General features: G+C 34.1%; 3 protein-coding genes and 1 non-coding gene across 4 annotated transcripts; 2 read left to right on the top strand and 2 right to left on the bottom strand.

The window, feature by feature from the left end:
* The first annotated feature begins 1,567 nt into the window (after nucleotides 1–1,567).
* Nucleotides 1,568–4,270, top strand: LOC106439533 (B3 domain-containing transcription factor VRN1). Its single transcript, XM_013881007.3, has 4 exons — nucleotides 1,568–2,021; nucleotides 2,899–3,379; nucleotides 3,460–3,659; nucleotides 3,758–4,270. The coding sequence occupies exons 1-4, from the start codon at nucleotides 1,962–1,964 to the stop codon at nucleotides 4,004–4,006; spliced, it is 990 nt and encodes a 329-aa protein (XP_013736461.1). The 5' UTR covers nucleotides 1,568–1,961; the 3' UTR covers nucleotides 4,007–4,270.
* Nucleotides 4,271–5,137: 867 nt separating this feature from the next.
* TRNAY-GUA lies at nucleotides 5,138–5,222 on the bottom strand. The gene is given in 2 exon segments: nucleotides 5,138–5,173; nucleotides 5,186–5,222. It is a non-coding gene; the product is annotated as a tRNA-Tyr (tRNA).
* A 2,345-nt stretch (nucleotides 5,223–7,567) lies between these two features.
* LOC106439534 (protein JINGUBANG) lies at nucleotides 7,568–9,607 on the bottom strand. Its single transcript, XM_013881008.3, has one exon. It carries the CDS (start codon nucleotides 9,308–9,310, stop codon nucleotides 7,931–7,933), a length of 1,380 nt encoding a protein of 459 aa, XP_013736462.1. The 5' UTR covers nucleotides 9,311–9,607; the 3' UTR covers nucleotides 7,568–7,930.
* A 6,357-nt stretch (nucleotides 9,608–15,964) lies between these two features.
* Nucleotides 15,965–17,721, top strand: LOC106444103 (proteasome assembly chaperone 2). The gene is made up of 7 exons (XM_013885622.3): nucleotides 15,965–16,060; nucleotides 16,306–16,471; nucleotides 16,583–16,641; nucleotides 16,764–16,885; nucleotides 17,003–17,240; nucleotides 17,323–17,446; nucleotides 17,520–17,721. The coding sequence occupies exons 1-7, from the start codon at nucleotides 16,001–16,003 to the stop codon at nucleotides 17,597–17,599; spliced, it is 849 nt and encodes a 282-aa protein (XP_013741076.1). The 5' UTR covers nucleotides 15,965–16,000; the 3' UTR covers nucleotides 17,600–17,721.
* Nucleotides 17,722–20,423: the final 2,702 nt, after the last annotated feature.

Below are 20,423 nucleotides of genomic sequence, written 5' to 3'. Positions count from 1 at the left end.
TAAACCAACCATTATATTGTTTGTTTTACATTCATAATTGAATTATCTTTATATTTTTTAACACTTAATATATTATGAGGTTCAATAAAATTATATCTAAAACTGCATTCTATGAGACATATTTTATATACACCAATAATATAATAAAACTAATATGAGTGTCAAATTTCAAAAAGTTAATTAATGTGTATATACACTAAAATAAAATATTTTTATTTTATAAAAAATATATCCTTAAATAGAAAAATCTAGGGCAATTCTCTCAAATAGCTCTTTTTAAGTTTTTGTCACAAAAATAGATTTCAAGAAAAAAAGACAAAAATAGCCCCTTTTTATTTTGAAAATTTTAATATTTATTTTTTATTTCTTAAAATTTGAAACTCTATCCCCAAAACCCTACCCCTTACTTCCAAACCCTAAGTCTAGATTAGTTAACCCTATGGTACATTTTTCCCTTTAATAAAACTTCTAAACCCTAAGTCTAGATTAGTTAACCCTAGGGTACATATATACCCTTTTTGTAAATTAATAACTATATAAATTAATAAAATACCAAAATACCAATATTATTAATTTATAGAATTTTTACTGTATATATATATCTGAAGTTGGTTTTTATCCTTTTTATTAGATCAAATAAGCAAGCAATGTACCAAAAATTGAACCATAAGCACATTTCTTAAAAACAACCAATTTTTTAGTTAATTATCTATACATAATTAAAAGTCAGCCCGGTATATTTCGGATAGCAGGTAAAACAATGTTAATAAACATATTTTAATGTTCATATAATCTGTATGCGGTAGTTTGGCACTTTTTAAGAAACTATATTTCTGAATGCCTAAATAGATCTTTTGAAAGTTATTTTAGAAAATTCGTTTTGTTTAGATCCAATTTTTAAAATACTATTTTTTAAAATGTAAAGTTGCTTGGAAGACAATGCATATTATAATATTTCAACTCTTTTTCGTCGCACATACTTAAGAAAAATATTTTTATAAGTTTAAGAAAATAAATATTCTAAAATGTATAAAATTTACTTAAAACATAAATTCAAAAGACAAAATCCGCGCGTAGCGCGGTGAAAATATCTAGTTAGAATAAAAAGGCCATATTCTTCGATAATGCGTCAAACTAGACCTTTTAAAAATCTATAGCTTAACATTATAATGTTTTTACAGTACTATAATCAAAAATCAAAACCTTCATCGTCATATTCATCATTAAAAATCAAGAAAACAAAGATAGAGTCAACACACTACTATTATTTTCTGATTTTATAACACCATTATTCCTCTCTCGACCTGTTTGTGTCATTTGCCTAATAGTTAACAGTGCATTCTGTTTTTAAATGATATTTTTTTCTGAATAAAATTTATTTGCAAATGTTTAATAGAATATCAAAATGTTATTCATAAAGTAATATTATTTTTTTTGGTCCAAAATGTAATAATATAATCTGCGATTATAAGTATATTTTGATATTTTGACACGAAAAGAAACGAATTAATTGAAAAGCAAAAAAGAAACAAATATTAGTATTTTTTTCATTCTAAAAAGAAGCAAATATTATACTAACAAAAAAAAAATCAGAGCAAAAAGATGGTCGAAAAAGGGGAGTAGGTGGGGGCACACGAGTGAACAACTGATTCGACTCACCGAGTGAAAGGAGAAACACACAGACTCAACTCGCTCGAGCTACACAAATCACAAGTTGCTTTTCTTTTTTTTTAATAGCATTTTTATTTTACAATTCTTTTTTCTTTTGGTTTGGTTGGGTCACTCAGGCCAAGTGTAAAAGAAAAAGAGTGTTGTTGTAAACACCCCCTTTGACCATAACCAAAGCCTTTATACAAAACTCCTTCAGATCTGAAAGGCCTCCTCTGTCTCTGTTGCGTATTCTCCGGCGTCGTTTCATGATCTGACTTTGGTCTCTTACTTGGTCACTGTTTGCTCTGAACATGCCACGCCCTTTCTTCCACAAGTTGATTTTCTCATCCACTATCCAAGAAAAGCGTCTAGTAACTCTCCCTGCTCTTCCTCCTCTGTATCCCAAAATCTCATTCTTTAGATATGAGTTTCAACGTTCTGATTTTTTTAATGGTAGCTTAGAGAGTTTTCGAAGTTGGAATCTTGTCTCGAGTTTGCAGGAATATGCGTTTTTAATTCTTCATATTGTCACTCTTCTTAGACTTCTTGAGTTGAATTGAGTTGATTTTCTGTAGATATGTCAGGTCAAAGGTTGTATTTTGATTAACAGCAAAAAAAACTGAGTGTAGTTTTTGGGAATGTGTTTCAAGAGTCAGTTGACTTTCTGATGATGATAAGATTGTACGGTTCTGTCAGAAAAAGTTGAGATCTGTTTGTGGTTTCTCTGTTTTGTTTACTTTCTATTTTGAACTCATGAGGTCTAAGCTTTTAAGATTCCTTAATCCTTATTGATTATTGTGACTTGTGAATGAAACTCTGAAAGTTAAGTAGTAATTTTCTCCTTTAAGATTAAAAAAAATGTTTTTGTGTAGAAAAAAAAAACAAATGTACATTTGATGCTTTTGTTATCTACTTTATATTCACAGTAGATGATACAGTGATTAGCTATCACTTGTGCAGATTCACACATGAAAAATTGTGGATTATTATGAAAAACTAAGATACTATGTGGTTCTCCAGTTTATCATATAAGTTTGTGGAATAAATTTTTTTTTTTTTAGGCTTCTATGTTCACCTAAAGGTTACAAGCATGTCTCATTTATTTGATACGATCATAGAAGTCACATAAGTAAATCTTTACAAAAATAAAATGAACATTGTTGCAGGTTACTAATAGGAAACTGAAACAGGAAAGTTTGGAATGTATCTCGTGGATCTTTATTTTTCATTTTGGTATGGTTTGTGCAGAGAGTTCCAGATAAGTTTGTGAGTAGATTCAAGGACGAGCTATCGGTTGCAGTTGCCCTCACAGTACCTGATGGTCACGTTTGGCGTGTAGGACTAAGGAAAGCTGACAACAACAACAAGATTTGGTTTCAAGATGGTTGGCAAGAGTTTGTTGACCGTTACTCCATCCGCATTGGTTACCTTTTGATCTTTAGATACGAAGGCAACTCTGCCTTCAGCGTGTGCATTTACAACTTACCACAGTCCGAGATTAACTACCATTCCACCGGTCTCATGGACTCTGCATCACACAACAACCACTTCAAACGTCCCCGTTTGTTTGAAGACCTTGAAGATGAAGATGCTGAGACTCTGCACACAACCGCTTCAGCCATCCAGAGCTTCTTCACTGGACCTGTTAAACCTGAAGAGGCAACACCAACACAAACCTCAAAAGTTCCTAAAAAGAGAGGGAGGAAGAAGAAGAATGCTGATCATCCTGGTGAAGCATTTTTCCTCTTGTTTTTAGATTCTTCAGACTATTGTTTAGTAGTGATTCTTTTTGATGTTGGTCCATTCTAGAGGAAGTAAACTCATCTGCACCGAGAGATGATGACCCAGAGAGCCGTTCAAAGTTCTACGAGAGTGCTTCTGCGAGAAAGAGAACAGTGAATGCTGAAGAGAGAGAGAGGGCTGTTAATGCAGCCAAAACGTTTGAGCCAACAAACCCTTTCTTCAGAGTTGTTCTGAGACCGTCTTATCTATACAGAGGTTGCATCATGGTAATAATAAGAAACAATCTCAGAACTAACTCAAGTCAAGATCATTACAGTGGTCTCTAAAGAAGGTTTCTTTTTTTTTTGTGTGTGTATTTAAACAGTATTTGCCTTCTGGTTTTGCTGAGAAGTACTTAAGTGGGATCTCGGGATTCATCAAGGTCCAGCTAGGGGAGAAACAATGGCCTGTGAGATGCCTATACAAAGCAGGGAGAGCTAAGTTCAGTCAAGGTTGGTATGAGTTCACTGTGGAGAATAACCTAGGAGAAGGTGATGTCTGCGTGTTTGAGCTGCTGAGAACCAGAGATTTCGTTTTGAAAGTGACGGCCTATCGAGTCAACGAGTATGTCTGATACAGAGATACTATGGTGTGACTGGTGGATAAGTAGTGAGGAATCTCAAGGTGCAACTTCGTGTAGGGTGTCTTGATTTTAATTCTATCTATGTGTTATTTGGTTAGTCTCTTTTTTTTTTTTGTTGGTGTGGATATGTTAAACCTCCTCGGAGTGAAACTAAAATTGTTTGGAGTAGAAGTTAGGGTTAATAAGTTTGTAAATACCTAATCTTCTTGCGCCCCAAGAAAGATGATATGATGAAGATGGGTTTGTTGTTTTTTATTGACTCTTTCATTTTTTTTTTTCACTATCTCTTTGCTTTTGTATGAGCTTCGATTTTTTTTTTCACTATCATGTTGTTGAGAAGTGTATGCAAATTTATAGAGAGACTAATGGGTGAAGAGATGGTTGAAGTGTAGAGGTAGAAAAGCTGAGGAATGAGATGAAAGAAAGAAGAATCAACACAAGACCTGGTTACAGTTTTTTGTTTAGAAGTATCTTGTTACAGGTCAGAATCAAAGAACTGATTATTGTGCAATTCAAGTTTTTGGTTTAGTCAAATGCAGTTTATACTCTTCTCAAAACTCGTCGTCTCGTGGTCTCTTCTTAAGGTTGTACTCTGAATCACCACCATTAACATATTGATCATTTCCCCTTGTACCTTGAGTACCAAGAAAACCTTCGTCTGTAACCTCGTTCTCACACGCGGAAACATTGAATATCATTTACACGGTAACTCGAGTTTCCTTTGTATTCGAAGAAGCGAATTTGGCCTTCACTAATGAATGAGCCTCTGCAAACTCACTCCAACCTTCCTGGAACCAAATCTCTTCAATGATCCGTTTAATCTTTATTGAACGCCTGAATCCCATAGGAGTCTCCAATGTAACAACCTCGGAGAGTGTAGACCCTTGTAGCTTCACAAATCTTGTTAGTATCCTCTGTTTATAAAAGACGCAACAAAATGTCATATATTGGATTCTCTGCTGCCTGTCTTGAGAACATTTTATCAGTTTTATTATCCCTTTTAGATCTCTAATCCAAGATAGTACCAATACAAAGGCAAAAGACATGGGCTGGCTGTTGACAAAAACATAGCTTTATTTCTCAAAGCCCAAAAGATTGTTCAATTTATTTTTGAAAAATTACTCCGACCTGCCGGAATCGAACCAGCGACCTAAAGATTATCTGCAACTACTACAGTCTTCCGCTCTACCAACTGAGCTAAGGTCGGATGCAGTTAACTGCTTCTTAGCAATAAACAGATCCACTTGATAACCTATTTCTGAAGTTCGAAGGCCTAAAAGTCGAACCATATCTAAAGTGGGCAATTTAATTGGGATAGTCCGATAATTTTGTTTAATAATTACAATATGCAGAGGAATGAAGAGTCATATGGACATTACATAATGTCTAGTTTTTTTTTCTAACTAAATACACTATTGCAGGATCCAAAGATTTTTTTGATAAAATTGTGTGTAACTCATCTCAGGGAAAGATGGTGGAAGCGAGTAGGTTATTTGATTCTTTATCTGAGAAGAATCTAGTGGTGTGGACTGCAATGTTCTTGGGATATCTCAAACTACAGCAACCTGATTGTGTGCTTGAACTTGCACGTGAATCCTTGGTGCAGGATCCAAAGATATAACTATAACACTTTTAAGCAAGTGAATAATCTCGACAGTTTCAGCGGATTATTCAGTGCCTAATATCTATCTACCCACAATGCGAAACCTATAATTTAGCATTATTTTAACGGATATACTAGTCCTAGTTGGAGCTAGGAGCCTAGATGCTGAGTGCGTGCGTGAGTGTAAGCATCATTTTAAAATCTATTATATTTTATATGATCAACGGACCATATAGATTCCTAAGTCTCAAAGAATATTATGAATTATGAAAATGTAAAGGGAGATGATGATTAAGACACCACATGACAATTTTAAAATTAAAACAGTCAAGATATGGGCTTAATCATTCTTAATAAATAAAGTCAAACGAACAAGAACCTAGTGGGGCTTTGGTTAACTATGTTGGTAAAGAATAATTAACCTCACGGTGTTTGTTTGTAAATTGTGACTCTCACTAGTTTTTATCCTAAAGTTTTAGAACAAACTCTTATGAATAGAAAATTTAGAAATATCAGAAAGTTCACTATATTACATGTTAGTCAATATATATGATTAATTTAACATTTTTTCTACAAACCGGAATCTATATCTGCTAAAAGTTAAAATTGAGGTATACTTGTTAACTGAATTATAAATATTATACAATTTAAGAATTTTTGAAATGATTGATAACATTGGTAGAACAAGATTTATTAGCTTTTCATGCTATTTGGAAAATTATTAGAAATAAAAGGGTGTGTACTTATGTCAATGTGCTACGTGCATAAGTATAGCTTATGCGTGTACATAGATTTGTATCAAACTTAAACCCAACGAAAGAGAGACTTTTTACACCCATTAAGACAGCAATAAAATATTACATCTAATTCTCCAGTGACCTTCTTTTCAACAAATTGGACTAACAAATCACCTACCATAGTAAATACGTACTTTTAAAATCTTCAGCTCAGATTTAAATAATCTACAAAATCAGTTTAAAATAACAAAAAAAAAAAATACGAGTCGTGCAATGTAAGTGTAGTAGTTAATTTTCGTTTTCGCTTTTGATGTGTCCAAGGATTTTCTTGGGCTTTCCAAATGCAGCGAGATTAGGCTTGTCATTTGATATAAGTGTATGGTCATTCATTAGCTTGGCTGAATGTCGTGGAATGTTGTCCATGTAATCTAGTCCATCACATAAATTTTAGTTGTGGAATGTTGAGAATCTAGTTGTTAGATGAGAACGGACAATAGCTTGATTGACTGCCATACCTACAAATTAACTGAATACTGGTAAAGTGAGAAACTGTTATTTTCCCACTACACTACATGTTAAAGATCAGTTTAAGTTTGGCTGATTTTTTCGTTTGTTCTTCTTCCACTAGAACCTTTGAAATCTTAACAGTTTATGCAAGACCTGGAAGTGAAAATTTGTCCCTTGACGAAGAAGTAAAAGGGCAGAAATAGAGACAGACAAAGCAGCAGCATAGGCAGGAAGAACAGAAGCAGTAGAGGGGAAGTAGGGCTTTAGCAAAACTATACCTCTGGATTAGCAGGGCATGTGACCCTTGCCTTTAGCAAAGCAGCATAGCTATTTTTTAAAGTGATAACTCCCGGAAAGGTAATAGTAGTGACCTACCATAGATTTTGTTACAGTCATCTATGAAGAAATTGTATACTATAATCATAATATAAATATACATTACCTCGTTGTTATGTTTTTACTTTTTAGTTGAGAAAACTGAATATTGCTTGTTTGTAAATTCACGAAGATACCAATAAAATATTCTCTCATTCAACAGCTACATCTTATTCATAAAGAGAACTCTGACAGAATAACAGACGTTCAACATATGTCGTAAATTTGATTTTCTCAAAAAAAAAACAGTTGTTCAACAAAAAAAACGAATCAACGAAAAATTACAATTTTATGTTTTAGAATATCAATATTGAAATTACCAACGCTGCATTTTGAACGAATTTCATATAAAATATAAACAAAATGATTTAATACAATGAAATAATTTTCCTTTTTCTGAACATAGCCGAACCATTTCCCCTTTTTGTTTCTTTTAAACGTAAATCAAATTATGTCAGTTACAATTTACAAAGAACACTGAATAAAATAGATGTACTTTCCGAACCTTTTAGATACTTTCATGACATGGCTTTCACTTATTGGTCGTATGATCTGCTTCTTTTTGCCGGCCATAAAACTTGTCTTGACCACAAAGGCAAATAATCACATGTCTCGCGGAACAACATTCCCTTTTTCCATAGTCACACCCCACGCGCTAGGACGGCACGTAATTTCTCCTCCTCCCCGAAGCATCTAACCAATCACCGGAGACACAGTCTCCTTCACGCGCCACACCTTCACCGATTTATCCAAGCTTCCACTATACACTATCCATCTTCCATCATCTTCGTCCTCTGTCTCTTCCACCGCCGTCAAACACTTAACAGGTCCCACGTGGTCCATCAACACCGAGAGATACGAATGCGTCCCATCACCGTTCCTCCTCCACACACAAATATTATTATCCGCTCCACCGCTCAGCACCAGACTCCCAGCGGCGGCGAGACATAGCACCGCCGTACGGTGGCCACGGAGAGTCCCACCGTGAGAAAGATACTTCTGTCCTTCCCAGAAATTAACGGAGCCATCAGAAGAACCACAGTAAACAACAGACGCCGTTAAATTAACCGCCAACGCAGTCACAGCGTTCTCTTGCTTCATCAACACGTTAACAAGAAAATGCTTCGTTCCTTTCCCTTGCAGCTCACGTTTCCACACTTTCAAAGCTCCGTCGGCGGATCCGGTGAAGAGCAAACCGTCGAATCCAGTGGCGACGGTGTTGATCGCGTCGTCGTGAGCCTGGATCGATTCTAGACATTTAGAGTCGGAGAGTCTCCAGACTTTGAGAGTCTTGTCCCACGAACCGGAATAGAGTAAACCGAGTTCTTCGTTCAAGCTTAGACACGAAACGGCGTCGTAGTGACGTATATTCAGAACGTTTCTCCGGCGACGCACCTCGACGTAGTTCTTTGGATTCACCGACTTTGTCAAAAACTCTTTCAGAGTCGGTAAGCTTCCGATTCGGGTGTATCCTTTCTTCGACCCTCTCCAAACCCGGATTTTACCGTCTTGATGACCGGTGAAAATCCGGTTATCTCCGGTTATCACTATCGTTTTAACCAACCCGCTTGTTGATTTAAAACCGGTGAAGTCTTTTAGATCTTTCCACACCCGAATGTTCTTCGAATCGGATCCTGTGAATAGAAGATTCCCAGAAGCAGCCAACGAGTAGACGTGACCTTCTTGTCTCACGATCGTACCGATTAGTCCGTTGTCCGAAACATCATCTATGTTTTGTGTCTGGTAGATCCAAGGGGACTTGTAATACGGAGAGTAAGTCTGGTTCCACGGAGACGGAGACATAGTAGGAGTCGTTGTTGTGTCGGTGTGGTACGGTGAGTAAGTCTGGTTCCATGGGGATAAAACTTGGTTGGGAGATGAGTCACCGCTCGTGGTTGAAGCATTGCTTTGACGTTGTTGGTGACTATTTACATCCTTGTTGTTGTTGCTGCTACTACTAGGATGGTCACCATGGTTATGCTCTTCTTTGCCGGCGTCCGGATCGGAGTTTAAGAAGTCGGCGAAAGTGAGTCTCCGGTGATGACTTCCACTGGTTTCATTAGCTTTTACCATATTAAGAGAGAAGATTTGGTGAGATTTATTGAATTAAAGAGTAAAGAGGAAGATGTGTTGGGTTATATATAGAGAAGACGAAGGAGTTAAAGTTGGTGAACGGACGACCGTGGGTAACCGACACGTGGCTTTAATACTGGAGACGTGACCGTCACATACATTGCAGGGAACGCCAATTTTCACAATATGAGACCGTGATGAGAAATGAATATAAGACTAATTAATTAGCATTTTTATATTGATTATTTTTGGTTAAAAATCAACACTTTGTATGGCTTTAATGAAAGTATTTGTTTTGTTAATTGAATAATAATGGACAGTTTCCAAAAAAATTTAACTCATTAGACTATTTACAATATGTTTTGATATTTTTTTCTTTTAAAATCAGATTTTCTAAAACAGAAATAAATCTGCTCTAGTGTTTCTATATGTATATATATATATATATATTTAGATGATGTGTTCAAATTTGTCTTATGCTACTTGTTGATGTGGCACAATGAGAAGGGAGAAAAATCTATTTTATTGTAATAGATATATATATATATATATATATATATACATGTGAGTATAGTTAAAAATATTTCTTATATATAATAATAAATAACATTTATCTATTATAGAAAAATATATTGGAGTAAAATTTGTTTATATTATTAGATTTTTTATTTTGAATGAAAATATAGATCTGAATTTTAAATGCTCTATATATATATCAATGTTCTTTTTAATATAGAAAAAATAACACTATCTCATCTAGGATAAGAATATATTTCTTCTATAATATAGCATTTAGATCCAAAATAGCATATGAATTGAAAATGTTCTTACATTATGTATAAACTGGTTGAGTGGTAATGTTAATATTACAATTTTGTTTAGTTTAAATTTATATCTTCTCTTTTAAAGATAAGTACAATTTTGTTTAAATTTTAATTTTAAATTTTAATTATAACAAAATCTATTGAGAAAATATCAAACAAAATCTTACAAAAATTTTAAATATTGTTTTGAATTAATGCATTGATTAATTTTGTAATTAATAATCTAATGTTAATTAAAAAAAATTATAAAAAAATATATGCTATTTTATAATTATAAATTTATAATATATTAAAGTTATACATTTATAGTGGAAGCCCCTTTCGTCCAGTGGATTGACAAAGTGTTCATTAATGTTTCAATATCAAGAGTTCTGGGTTTCAATTCCCGGAAAAAGCGGAATTATGCGAATTAAAAGAGAAAAGACTTATAAGAGATCTGTAATATTTTTCATAGTTGTAATAGCATAATCATTGAGCGTAGAAAAAAAGTTATACATTTATATAATAAAAGGTCGGATCAAAAAGTCTAGTTATAAATTAAAGTAATGTACAGTTAGTTATAAGTGATATGAATACTAATCAACATATTATACATTTCACATTTTATCATCTAATAAGGTATCAGATGAGAGACCTCGATCGTTTGAAACTTAGTTACATCGATTTTTATTTAACCTTTTAAATTCATAGATGGTGAAGTCAACGGAAACTGAGGTGTACGAATATTTTTTTTTTTGAGGTGTACGAATATCTTGTTATCATTTTTAATAATCGGAGGCTTTCAGATCATACCAAAGTCGCGATACTATATATACTATATCACCATTTACAATATAAGCCAAGCATAAACGATATTGCAATAATAGTACTCGAACCCTAATCTCTCCACTCTAATATGAACCTTTTAAGGCTTTAAGATACTAGAAAACCATTTACTATTATGAAATAATAAAATTTGTATTAAAAAGAAATCTCTAGCTCATCATTAACAACAACAGAAAAATCTACGAAGTTAAACGCAATGCATGTTATATACTGGTTGAGTAATATGAAAATGATTGTACTTGAGATGCGTCCGTACATAGATTACAGGTTTTTCCAAGAAGTTGGTTGGATAATTCATAGTAATAGAAATTAAGAAGATAACGCGTGTGTGGCTGTGTTGGCGGCTGATCATCTTCTCACATTTCGTATAACATTGTAACAGTACTATTCTCCTAGCGGTATTGATTTTTATTAAATGGTTTATAGTAGTATGTTTTAATTTAATTTGGACATGTGAGAAAAAAAAGGTTTTCTTCCAGATGTTTGACTTTTCTGATTTTCCATGAAGGAAAGAAGTTTAATTCTCATGTTTTCTTTGTCAAGATTTGTCTACTTGTATACGAATTAACTAGCAAGTTGCAAACGGCACAAAAGAAAACACCATACAAAAAGCAAGGCCAATTAGTCTTTTGTTTTTGTGTGTTTTTAGTTTTACAACTATTGTACCGAACCGATATGTCTCTCTATTTATTCATACTAGGTCCATTCGTCTTGATTAACTTTCATCGCCTTAAAGAAGAAGACATTTTCTATCTAGAGACTAGAGTACATCTTTGGATATCTTTCTTTCGGGAATATGGGAATCTTCTATAACATATAAGTTCGTATAATTATTCAATTTAGAGAGACGACATATACTTATAGAGATCAAACACATGTGGCTTATCATAATTTATAGCCGTCCCGTTTGCTTGATGTAAAATAAAAATCTTTGTTATCATGACCTGATAAACTTTTTAAGATATAGGATTTACTTGGTAATGTATAATGTAAAGGAAATCATCAATTTTATAGTGTTAAATTATGCAAGTAGCTAGATATAATACTTACGAATCAAACTTATGGGAAGAAAGTGAGTGAAAAGAATATAACCCAGTCTATCTTGAACTGGACGTGATAATCCCACAAGGCCACAACGGTAAAAATAAATGGAAATCGTGACATTTCAAGTAAATTTCACGTGACAGTATAACTGATCCGCTCCGATCCTCATTGTCAACCCCTAATTAAATTTGAAAACGATTCTTGACAGCTAACAGTTTTGACATTTTTAGGGTTTCATAAAAAAATATAATATCCTCGGCGCTCCCCTTTTTCCATTGATTAGTATTTGAAAAATGGTAACTGTCAATGGTCATGCACTCGAACTATAGAACGACGGCGTTTGAGATTGTAAGACGTTTATCAGTATGGGGCCCATCGAATCCCCAAGCCTTTCACATTCACGCAAATATGGTACTTATAAATGGTCCACGAACGAGTCTGCAAGACGTTATTGTTACGATATCATTACGACAAGTTTGTATCAAGATGATTACGTTGAATAATCAAGGCTCAAAGATATGACCAGAATATAATTACGATTTTGAAAAACATGTTACCATGGCTATGATCACCAAGAAAATGTTACCATGTCTAAGCTAACCAATAAATTTGATGTTTGTTCCATAAATTCATAACACATTGTTATAACATGCATGGTTGGCTATTTTCTAGGTCCTTTTATACATATGTTAAATGCATATTTGCTTTTTGTTTTAATAAAAGGCTTTCAAATATTTGCTATTTTCTAACAGTATTATTGCATTTTTGCTATTTCTAACAGTATTATTGCATTTTTTACTGCTATTTTTTGTTATGACTGACTCTAATCCTAAGAAACTCCTTTATATATTTTTCATCTAAACTAAGATTGCTTGATCGTGCTTGTATGATTCAGAGTGCAAATGTCACTTTCAGTAACCTAGACTAAACCACCGTTTTAATCAGACAGATTAACTTCTTTTTTTCTCATTAGTTTGCACTTTGCACGCCGTTCGTTTGACACGACATGCATGTATTATCATGTGATAAGTTTGAATTATTATATGATCAATCGCTGTCTAATATAAACATTTCCAAAAATATCAAATCCTTGTCTTAAACATGTATGGTACGTACGCATGCCGTCACAAATATGGCAAACGTACAAGCCCCATATATACCAAATACAGAAATGCTAAGGATTCTATAATTTCCCCACCGTATATAATAATAACACTTATCAATATTATACAAACGTCATTATATCTTTGGAAATTCCACATAGCACAGCCATACCAATGGACAAGGAAACAGTATTTTTGTTAACCAGTAAGTAGTTGTGAAATTATATACAGAGAATTTTCTTCTTCTTTTTGGATGGCTAACTGATCCTAGTCGATGTGAGGTCCGAATAGAAACTGAGCTTTATATATGTGTATGTATATATATATATATATAAGAAGATATAATTAAACAAAGTACGTACTTATGTGGTTTAATGAATTTAAATGTAGATAGACACATCTAAACAAAAATATTGTATGATTTACACGTTAATTAAAAAATATAGATGTATGATATATTGATACATCCAGCTCTCATTACATCATGAACTAAAAATACGACGTGGGTACGGGACAGAGATTTGATATTACATATTAGATCTGGGAGATTGAAATAAGCTTGTTACACAATTTGGTTTTACTATGTAATATCAAATCTTTGCGTATATGCTTCTAGTTTCTTGAAGATGTAGATGAAATGTAATTAATACCAACAACGACGCGTACTATAATGTTCAATGTATCTTTAAGATATGTGATTTATATATATACATGGTAGGTTTTGAAACGTAGAAAACGTCTACGCTGACTTTTGCAGTGGTGATCTGCTGTGTTTCATTTTTACGATAAAAATATATTTCTCATTCCTAACTATGGCTTTTTGGGCAATCTTTTCAAGAAATACCGAGTATTAATTACACCTAACTATTCCAAATATATATTTATATAAATGCAAAGTTATTACGAATATATTATCCAAGACTCATCCATAACTAAATAAGAAAAACGAATTCTTTTTAGTTTCGTTGATTAGCTTTTTGTAAAGGTAATTTCTTTGGTCCAAAATGCTCTGCATGGTTTGCCTTCTATAAAGAAAATTATTTCAAAAATGATTTGCAGCAGCAGTAGTTGTAATTTCGTTATAATTAATTAACTATGATGAAAACAATTTTGAACTTAAAATTCTTATTACGAGAATATAGATGGTCCACATTCAATAGTTTATTGAATTTTTGGTTATCACAAATGACAAACCGGTGCCTCAAAAGGTATGGTTGGGACTTGGGATTACGAATAAGCCTATGCATGGTTTACTAAAATGCAAATCCCCATAATATCGGAGCTACGTAACATTACTTTATCAGTTTTGATTGTCCAAGTTTGCTTGATATTTTTCCATCAGTCAGATTCCTAAAAAATATATTTAAAAAAAAAACTCAAAAGGTTGAGTCAGAAAACAAAATACATACACGATAGTTTTAGCTAAAACTGTACACGTATTACGATATGAATTATGCATCAAACTTACAAGTGACATCACCATGTCCATGTATATATGAAAACTAGTATCAGTGATTCAGTGTATATGTTAGGTGAGATTTTTATGTAAGCGTCTCGAGAAAGAGAAATGATATTCTCGTCTAAAATCATTAATTATTTGTATCATATACCGTTGCTATTGATTTACTCATTTAAATGTCATTATAAAATGTAATCTATGTTTGCTTCTGAACATTGTAATAAGATCCTGCTACACATTTGACCTTGTTTGACGAAGAGAAAACACTACCCGATATTTTCTTTAAAGCTAACGAAATCAAGATTTTTTGGGACACAACAAATACACATGGAAGACTCTCGCAAGGACATGTGTGATCTTGAAAACGTAACTACTTTACTAAAAAATGATTCTTCGTTGAGATTTTAGTTCGAGCTGTAAATTACATTTAACTAATGGACATATATATGACGAAGACACTAAGAAATAGTCCATAGAACAAAAGTAAGAGTTTTCAATTAGAGGATAAGATTTTATGTATCATTTGAATATGGCCTGCTTGGTCCACCAGTCCTTGACGTATGTGTGTCATTCACTTATTTAAGTTATTTGCGTTTTCAATAATCTTCTTTTTAGTTTCCACAGTGGTCAAATTTTAACACATGCATGCTTATTTTCTTTATTTTAGATTGCCTAAATATATTATAATTAATTTTTTTAGAAAAAGTGTTCAGTCTGTTGTAATATTCTGTTGATGATGTTAATGTTGATTATTTTGCCATCACCCGATAGGGTGGATAATTTTAGTTTCATCCATCATGATTTTCATGCATACAACTATACAGAGAAGAGTGTGATAAAGGAACAGAGAGTACCCAACCAAAGAAGCAGCCAGCATCATAAAGTCTTTGCATGTCATTTTAAATGATTAACTCATCCATATTTAAATTATTATCTTTAATTTGTCAATGATTTTGTTTCAAACAATAATTGTCTAATCAATCACTTCATAATGAATAAAAAGGTTTTCTATCATTTTATATTGCTGATAATCATAGATGATTACACGTTTTTGGTGTTGGCTATCTTTCTATATTTTAGGTAACCCATTTGATTGAACAAAGTTTTTTCTTTTATGATTCACTAAACTTAACACTGATTTCTTTATAACTTTTATAACTCAATTAGTTCAGATTATGATACAATGACAACACTTAATACATGCCGTTCGACAAAGAAGATTCTGAGGAGATCGTTTTTCTTCTCATTTATGATGCCACGCATGCACTATTAGGTATGAACCTGAGTTTATAACAAGGCAAAAAAACATTAATATTTGGGCCTTTTCACGTTAAGGAGTATTCTAAGCCCATAAATCTATCGGCCCAAAAGCAGTCCCTGGCTCAAAGAACTTTGCTCACTACTGAAACAGAGAGATTCTGTGTGTGTTGGAGCGATGGAGTTTGTAGTTGAAGAAGGAAAGCGAGTGAACGAAGAATGCTCCACTTTGATTCTCGTAAAGCTGATTCCTTTCCTTTGTTTTTCCGAGTTCGACCTCTCCCCTTTGGATATTTCCGTCTTGAAACCGAAAAAAACTGTAGCTTTCATGAGAATCAAGGCTTTTTAGTTGATGACAAGTAGCAGCAGCTCTAATGAAAGTTAGAAACTTTAAACATGCTTAGGGACCAGGGAACCTTTGTTAGATTACACATTGACCTTTTCTCATGAGACAAAGTTAATGGGTTTTGGTTTTCACACCAGCCTGCATTATCAATTGGGAACGTAGGGCAGCTCGCTGTTGATCTTCTAGTGTCATCTACTGGTGCAGACAGAGTTGGTTATCTCGATGATCCTTATCTGCTTCCTTGCGTTGGCAACGACGCTTATGGACCTCTTCCTTGTGGCGAAATAGCTCTTCCTCTTGAGGGTTCGTTTCCTCACACCATTTGCTTCATTAAAGATTTTTCATTCAGATGTAATTAGGGGAGTTGTTTTGTTGAATCAGCCATTTATCCTTACCTTTTGTATGTGTTTTCAGTTTATGAGTCATCTTCAACTGCTACTACTCTTGCTCTGCAACGGTCTCCTGTTGCAAAGGTATTACATTTCCTTTTACCTTTCATAGCTTCTTGTGTTGGATCTATGGAACAGCCAGTTCGCTTGAGGTTTTCACAGTTAGTGAGACATTCTAAAATTTATAATGTTGATTTAAAAAACAGGGAATGATGATTAAATTTGCTGAGAACATAGCAGATTTTGCTGCTTCGAGTGGCAAGAAGCATGTGATTGTGCTTTCGAGTTTGGACTTCCAAAGGCTGCATCATAACTTGGATATGTCTCGGTAACTAATAACGCCTCTTTTACTTGTCGTGTAATTAAATGGACTTTTGCTATTTCATTACTAAGAGAAACGTCTTTACAAGTTAAGTTGTGTTCTCCTCCTTGGCAATTACTTTAGAGGCCCACAGGTGTATTATCTGTCTAATGCTGAAGCTAATGGAAGAGATGATCACTGTGAGAGGCTAGGATTTGGGAGATTGAATGAGTATGATTCAGAAGGAAGATGTTGGAAGTATCTTAGCTCTGTCTTTGAGGAGAACTCTAAAGAAGAGCTGACTTTCCCTGCAGAAGATGAGCTTGAAGACATAGACTATTACCCCAGCTTGCCATTTGCAGCTCTTTTCTCAGCTTTTAAGGTAAAATCAATGCCTTATATAGTCAATAATCTATCCATCTGCCGATTCAATCTAAACACTTAGATGGTCTGCTCGGGGTTAGGCAAGAGGCTTGAAGGTGACATGCCTGCTATGTTACTGTTCTGAAGGAGACAACATTCCTGATGCATTCCTTCTAGCAGAGGCTGCATCTAAGCTTACTGGTTTAACTCCTGACAAGTTCCATGGTAAACAAAAATGGTCCTTGTTTTCAAGTGTATTAACATCTCAGAAACTCACTATGAATTTTCCTCTCTGCAGGGGAAGAAGGTGGGAAATGGCAGATACCGTATTCGTGGAAGAGTATGTATGGAGCTCCTCCGGATATGTCCATGTTTTAAGACTGTTCTTCCAGCTCACATTGTCAGACAGAGGTTGTTGTAGTACAAGTATGATACAATGAGAAGTGTATGAACACTTGAGAAAGTTTTAATCAGATATAGACATTTTTCTGGGGTTTTCATCAGCAAATCTAGTACTGTGTGACAGACTTCACAAGTACAATTTCATTATTAGGAGAAAATATGGAGAATGCTTTAGTAGAAGACAATCAATTTATCCTCAGCAGTTAGATTTGCAGATTCATATCAACTTTAGTAAGCTTTAGAGCTAGTTTCACCCAAATAGTAAGGTGAAAAGTACAGTCCTTCGCGTTTTAATACCTTCTTAAAACATCACAGACACATAACAAACAAACGCAAATCAAGCACAAAAAAGGTAAAATATACTTAGAAAAACATACGAGTAAAGAACATACCCGTTTTAGAGTTTGTATATTTTATTAGATGAATAAATAATTTACAATCCCTTCCATTCATATTATACATCTTCAAAATATAATGGACTGATCAAATCACATCCTGAACATAAACTTTAGTGATGCTGAGAAAGAAGAAACTAATGATCGATAGATATATTTGCAGTTTTGTATAGACTGTAAGTCTGTAACATAAATGGTGGATGGTGGAAGTCCCTTGGCCAGCGCTAGCGATAGCCCATAGGAAATGATAACAAGTTTCTAAAACCATGAGATCACCAGACCAGAATCCTTAACCGAACATCACTTAAACACACCCGTGTGTTTGGGTGCAAAACAAATAATTTTCATGAACAATAATGTAAGAAATATCTCTAGGACTAAAAAGAAAGTAGTTGAGCAATAAATTCTGGAGTCATTGTGTTTGATCGTATAGATTGGCCAAGCCAAGTACTACTGACCCGTTTTTATTGCACCTTTATTGCCATCAGAAATAATACTATTAAATTTACATTTATTTCACGCAAGTAAACTTTTCTTCTCTTTCGGTCGCAAGCACGTAGCTCTGGATCTTGAAAGAAGTAATGAGGGAAAAGTGAACTTAACTTATGAACATGTGACTTGGTTCTTAGGTACATTTTTCTTGGCTATTTCAAAGACTAGTGCAATCTCATGTATATGAAGAAAATGAAGCATAAGCTGCTTTTTTGGGGGCTGCGTCGTAAATGAGCGTTAGGGTTTCTCTTAGTAGAATGTTAATGTGGGGGTGATCACAAATTCTATTCCAAGTGGAAACCATGAAAACAGAGTAGTCTCTCTTTAGTTTCCCTCTGATGTGAGTCTCACAAAGGATCACTTGTACCAATCGTATTTTGCTACGGGAGGATCCTCTTGGCTAGATTCTATCAGAAATGAAGCTCCACCTCCTTGAGTCAGAGACCCATGCCTCTTGTTGGTTCTTCCGCTTCGCGGTTTTTGTTTTGGCTGCATGGGGCACCTATTGCCAATAGGCTATTGGTGTTTATCGTTCTCTTTACTTTTATTGTAACTGCATTCTGTTTTTCCCCCTCCCAATTCTCTGTTTTGAGGTGTGTGTTGTCTTTTTTTTTTTTTTGAAACACATTCATTCATTCAAACTATAAAGACCCCTAAGGGTTGAGTTCAATACAATAGTTTCAAGGCGCAAAGCTTTCTTAGCCAAAGCATCGGCAGCTTTGTTTTTCTCCCATGGGATCCACCTGAACTGAATCAATTCAAACTCTGAGATTAAGGCAACAATGTCAGAAATAATGCCATAAAGTTCTGGACTTGGTTTCCTTGAGGTAATTGCTTTGACAAGCAACACTGAGTCTGTTTCACATCGGAGGCGTTGGATCCCCAACTCTCGACATTTCTGGACTGCTTCGCGCATGGCTAGTGCCTTCGCTACCAGAGGAGACGCCACGTAGTAGCAGTGTGCACCAAATTCTGAACGCTCTGAGTTCTTGTGGACGGTCCACCCAAGACCTGCAAGTCCTGTATCTGTTCCCCATGCTGCGTCTGTTTGTAAGCAGTGGCAGTTCTCAACTGTTGTCTCCAGGTGTGTGTTGTCTATTTGGAGGGTTTATACTCTTTCAGAGATTTAATACAATCAGCGTAAAAAAAAAAATTTAATCTGAAGCCCTGCTAGGAAACTTTGCCATGGGTTTCAAGTATAAGGAAATACAAATCGTTTGAAACTGTAAAGAGAAACATCTGTTTGCTAAAGCTATAATAAATTTATCAAATATAGTATAGGGCGCGACCACAAGTCTCTCTTTCAAGAATGCTGACGAGTCAGAACATAGACATCAGCCCTGACTTCCAGAATATTATTGCTTCTTTAAAGGATGGTCCTGGTTTCACAATGCTTTCCGCATAAAAATCTCTCGGTATTTTCTTCACGAGACATTCAAGCATTGTAGTTACAGACACCAACACTTGAGTCTTCACTAGTCATGTCTCATGACTCATGATCTAAAAGTTGTTTAAAGTTTTTAATTTAGACATCTACTTAAATGTCACCATTTCCTGAAGAAATGATTTAAGTATATTCGAGGAAAGAAGGAATAACCAAATACCAATCAGACACTTCAAATTAGGGGTGGACACGTATTGGATATTCCGGTTTTTGTAGGTGTTCGTGATCCAATTCGTTTCGTCCAAATAATAAATTATTTGATTCGATTTGAACAGTGTCCATCTGAATATTCGATATTCCATATTTTGGGAAAATTTATATTTTTAATCTGGATATCCGATTCGATATGTACATATAAAATAAAAATTAAAAATAAATTAAAAATCCAAAATAATGTGAAATACTAATATTTTATTACAAAATAAAAAATATTTATTTTTCAAAATTCTAATAGCTAATATAAGAAATT

The sequence above is a fragment of the Brassica napus genome, chromosome A3 (assembly GCF_020379485.1).
Source record: "Brassica napus cultivar Da-Ae chromosome A3, Da-Ae, whole genome shotgun sequence".
NCBI lineage: Eukaryota > Viridiplantae > Streptophyta > Magnoliopsida > Brassicales > Brassicaceae > Brassica > Brassica napus.
The sequence above is the reverse complement of the archived record's forward strand: the minus strand, read 5'-3'. Positions and strand labels throughout refer to the sequence as shown.

What these genes read in the sequence shown, in the direction of transcription:
- LOC106439533 (XM_013881007.3), top strand. Translation starts at nt 1,962, where the DNA reads ATGCCACGCCCTTTCTTCCACAAGTTGATTTTCTCATCCACTATCCAA. An exon ending in GAAGAATGCTGATCATCCTG is followed by an intron (nt 3,380 to 3,459) that starts GTGAAGCATTTT and finishes GGTCCATTCTAG; the next exon opens with AGGAAGTAAACTCATCTGCA. An exon ending in TATACAGAGGTTGCATCATG is followed by an intron (nt 3,660 to 3,757) that starts GTAATAATAAGA and finishes GTATTTAAACAG; the next exon opens with TATTTGCCTTCTGGTTTTGC.
- LOC106439534 (XM_013881008.3), bottom strand. Translation starts at nt 9,310, where the DNA reads ATGGTAAAAGCTAATGAAACCAGTGGAAGTCATCACCGGAGACTCACT.
- LOC106444103 (XM_013885622.3), top strand. Translation starts at nt 16,001, where the DNA reads ATGGAGTTTGTAGTTGAAGAAGGAAAGCGAGTGAACGAAGAATGCTCC. An exon ending in AATAGCTCTTCCTCTTGAGG is followed by an intron (nt 16,472 to 16,582) that starts GTTCGTTTCCTC and finishes ATGTGTTTTCAG; the next exon opens with TTTATGAGTCATCTTCAACT. An exon ending in CATAACTTGGATATGTCTCG is followed by an intron (nt 16,886 to 17,002) that starts GTAACTAATAAC and finishes CAATTACTTTAG; the next exon opens with AGGCCCACAGGTGTATTATC.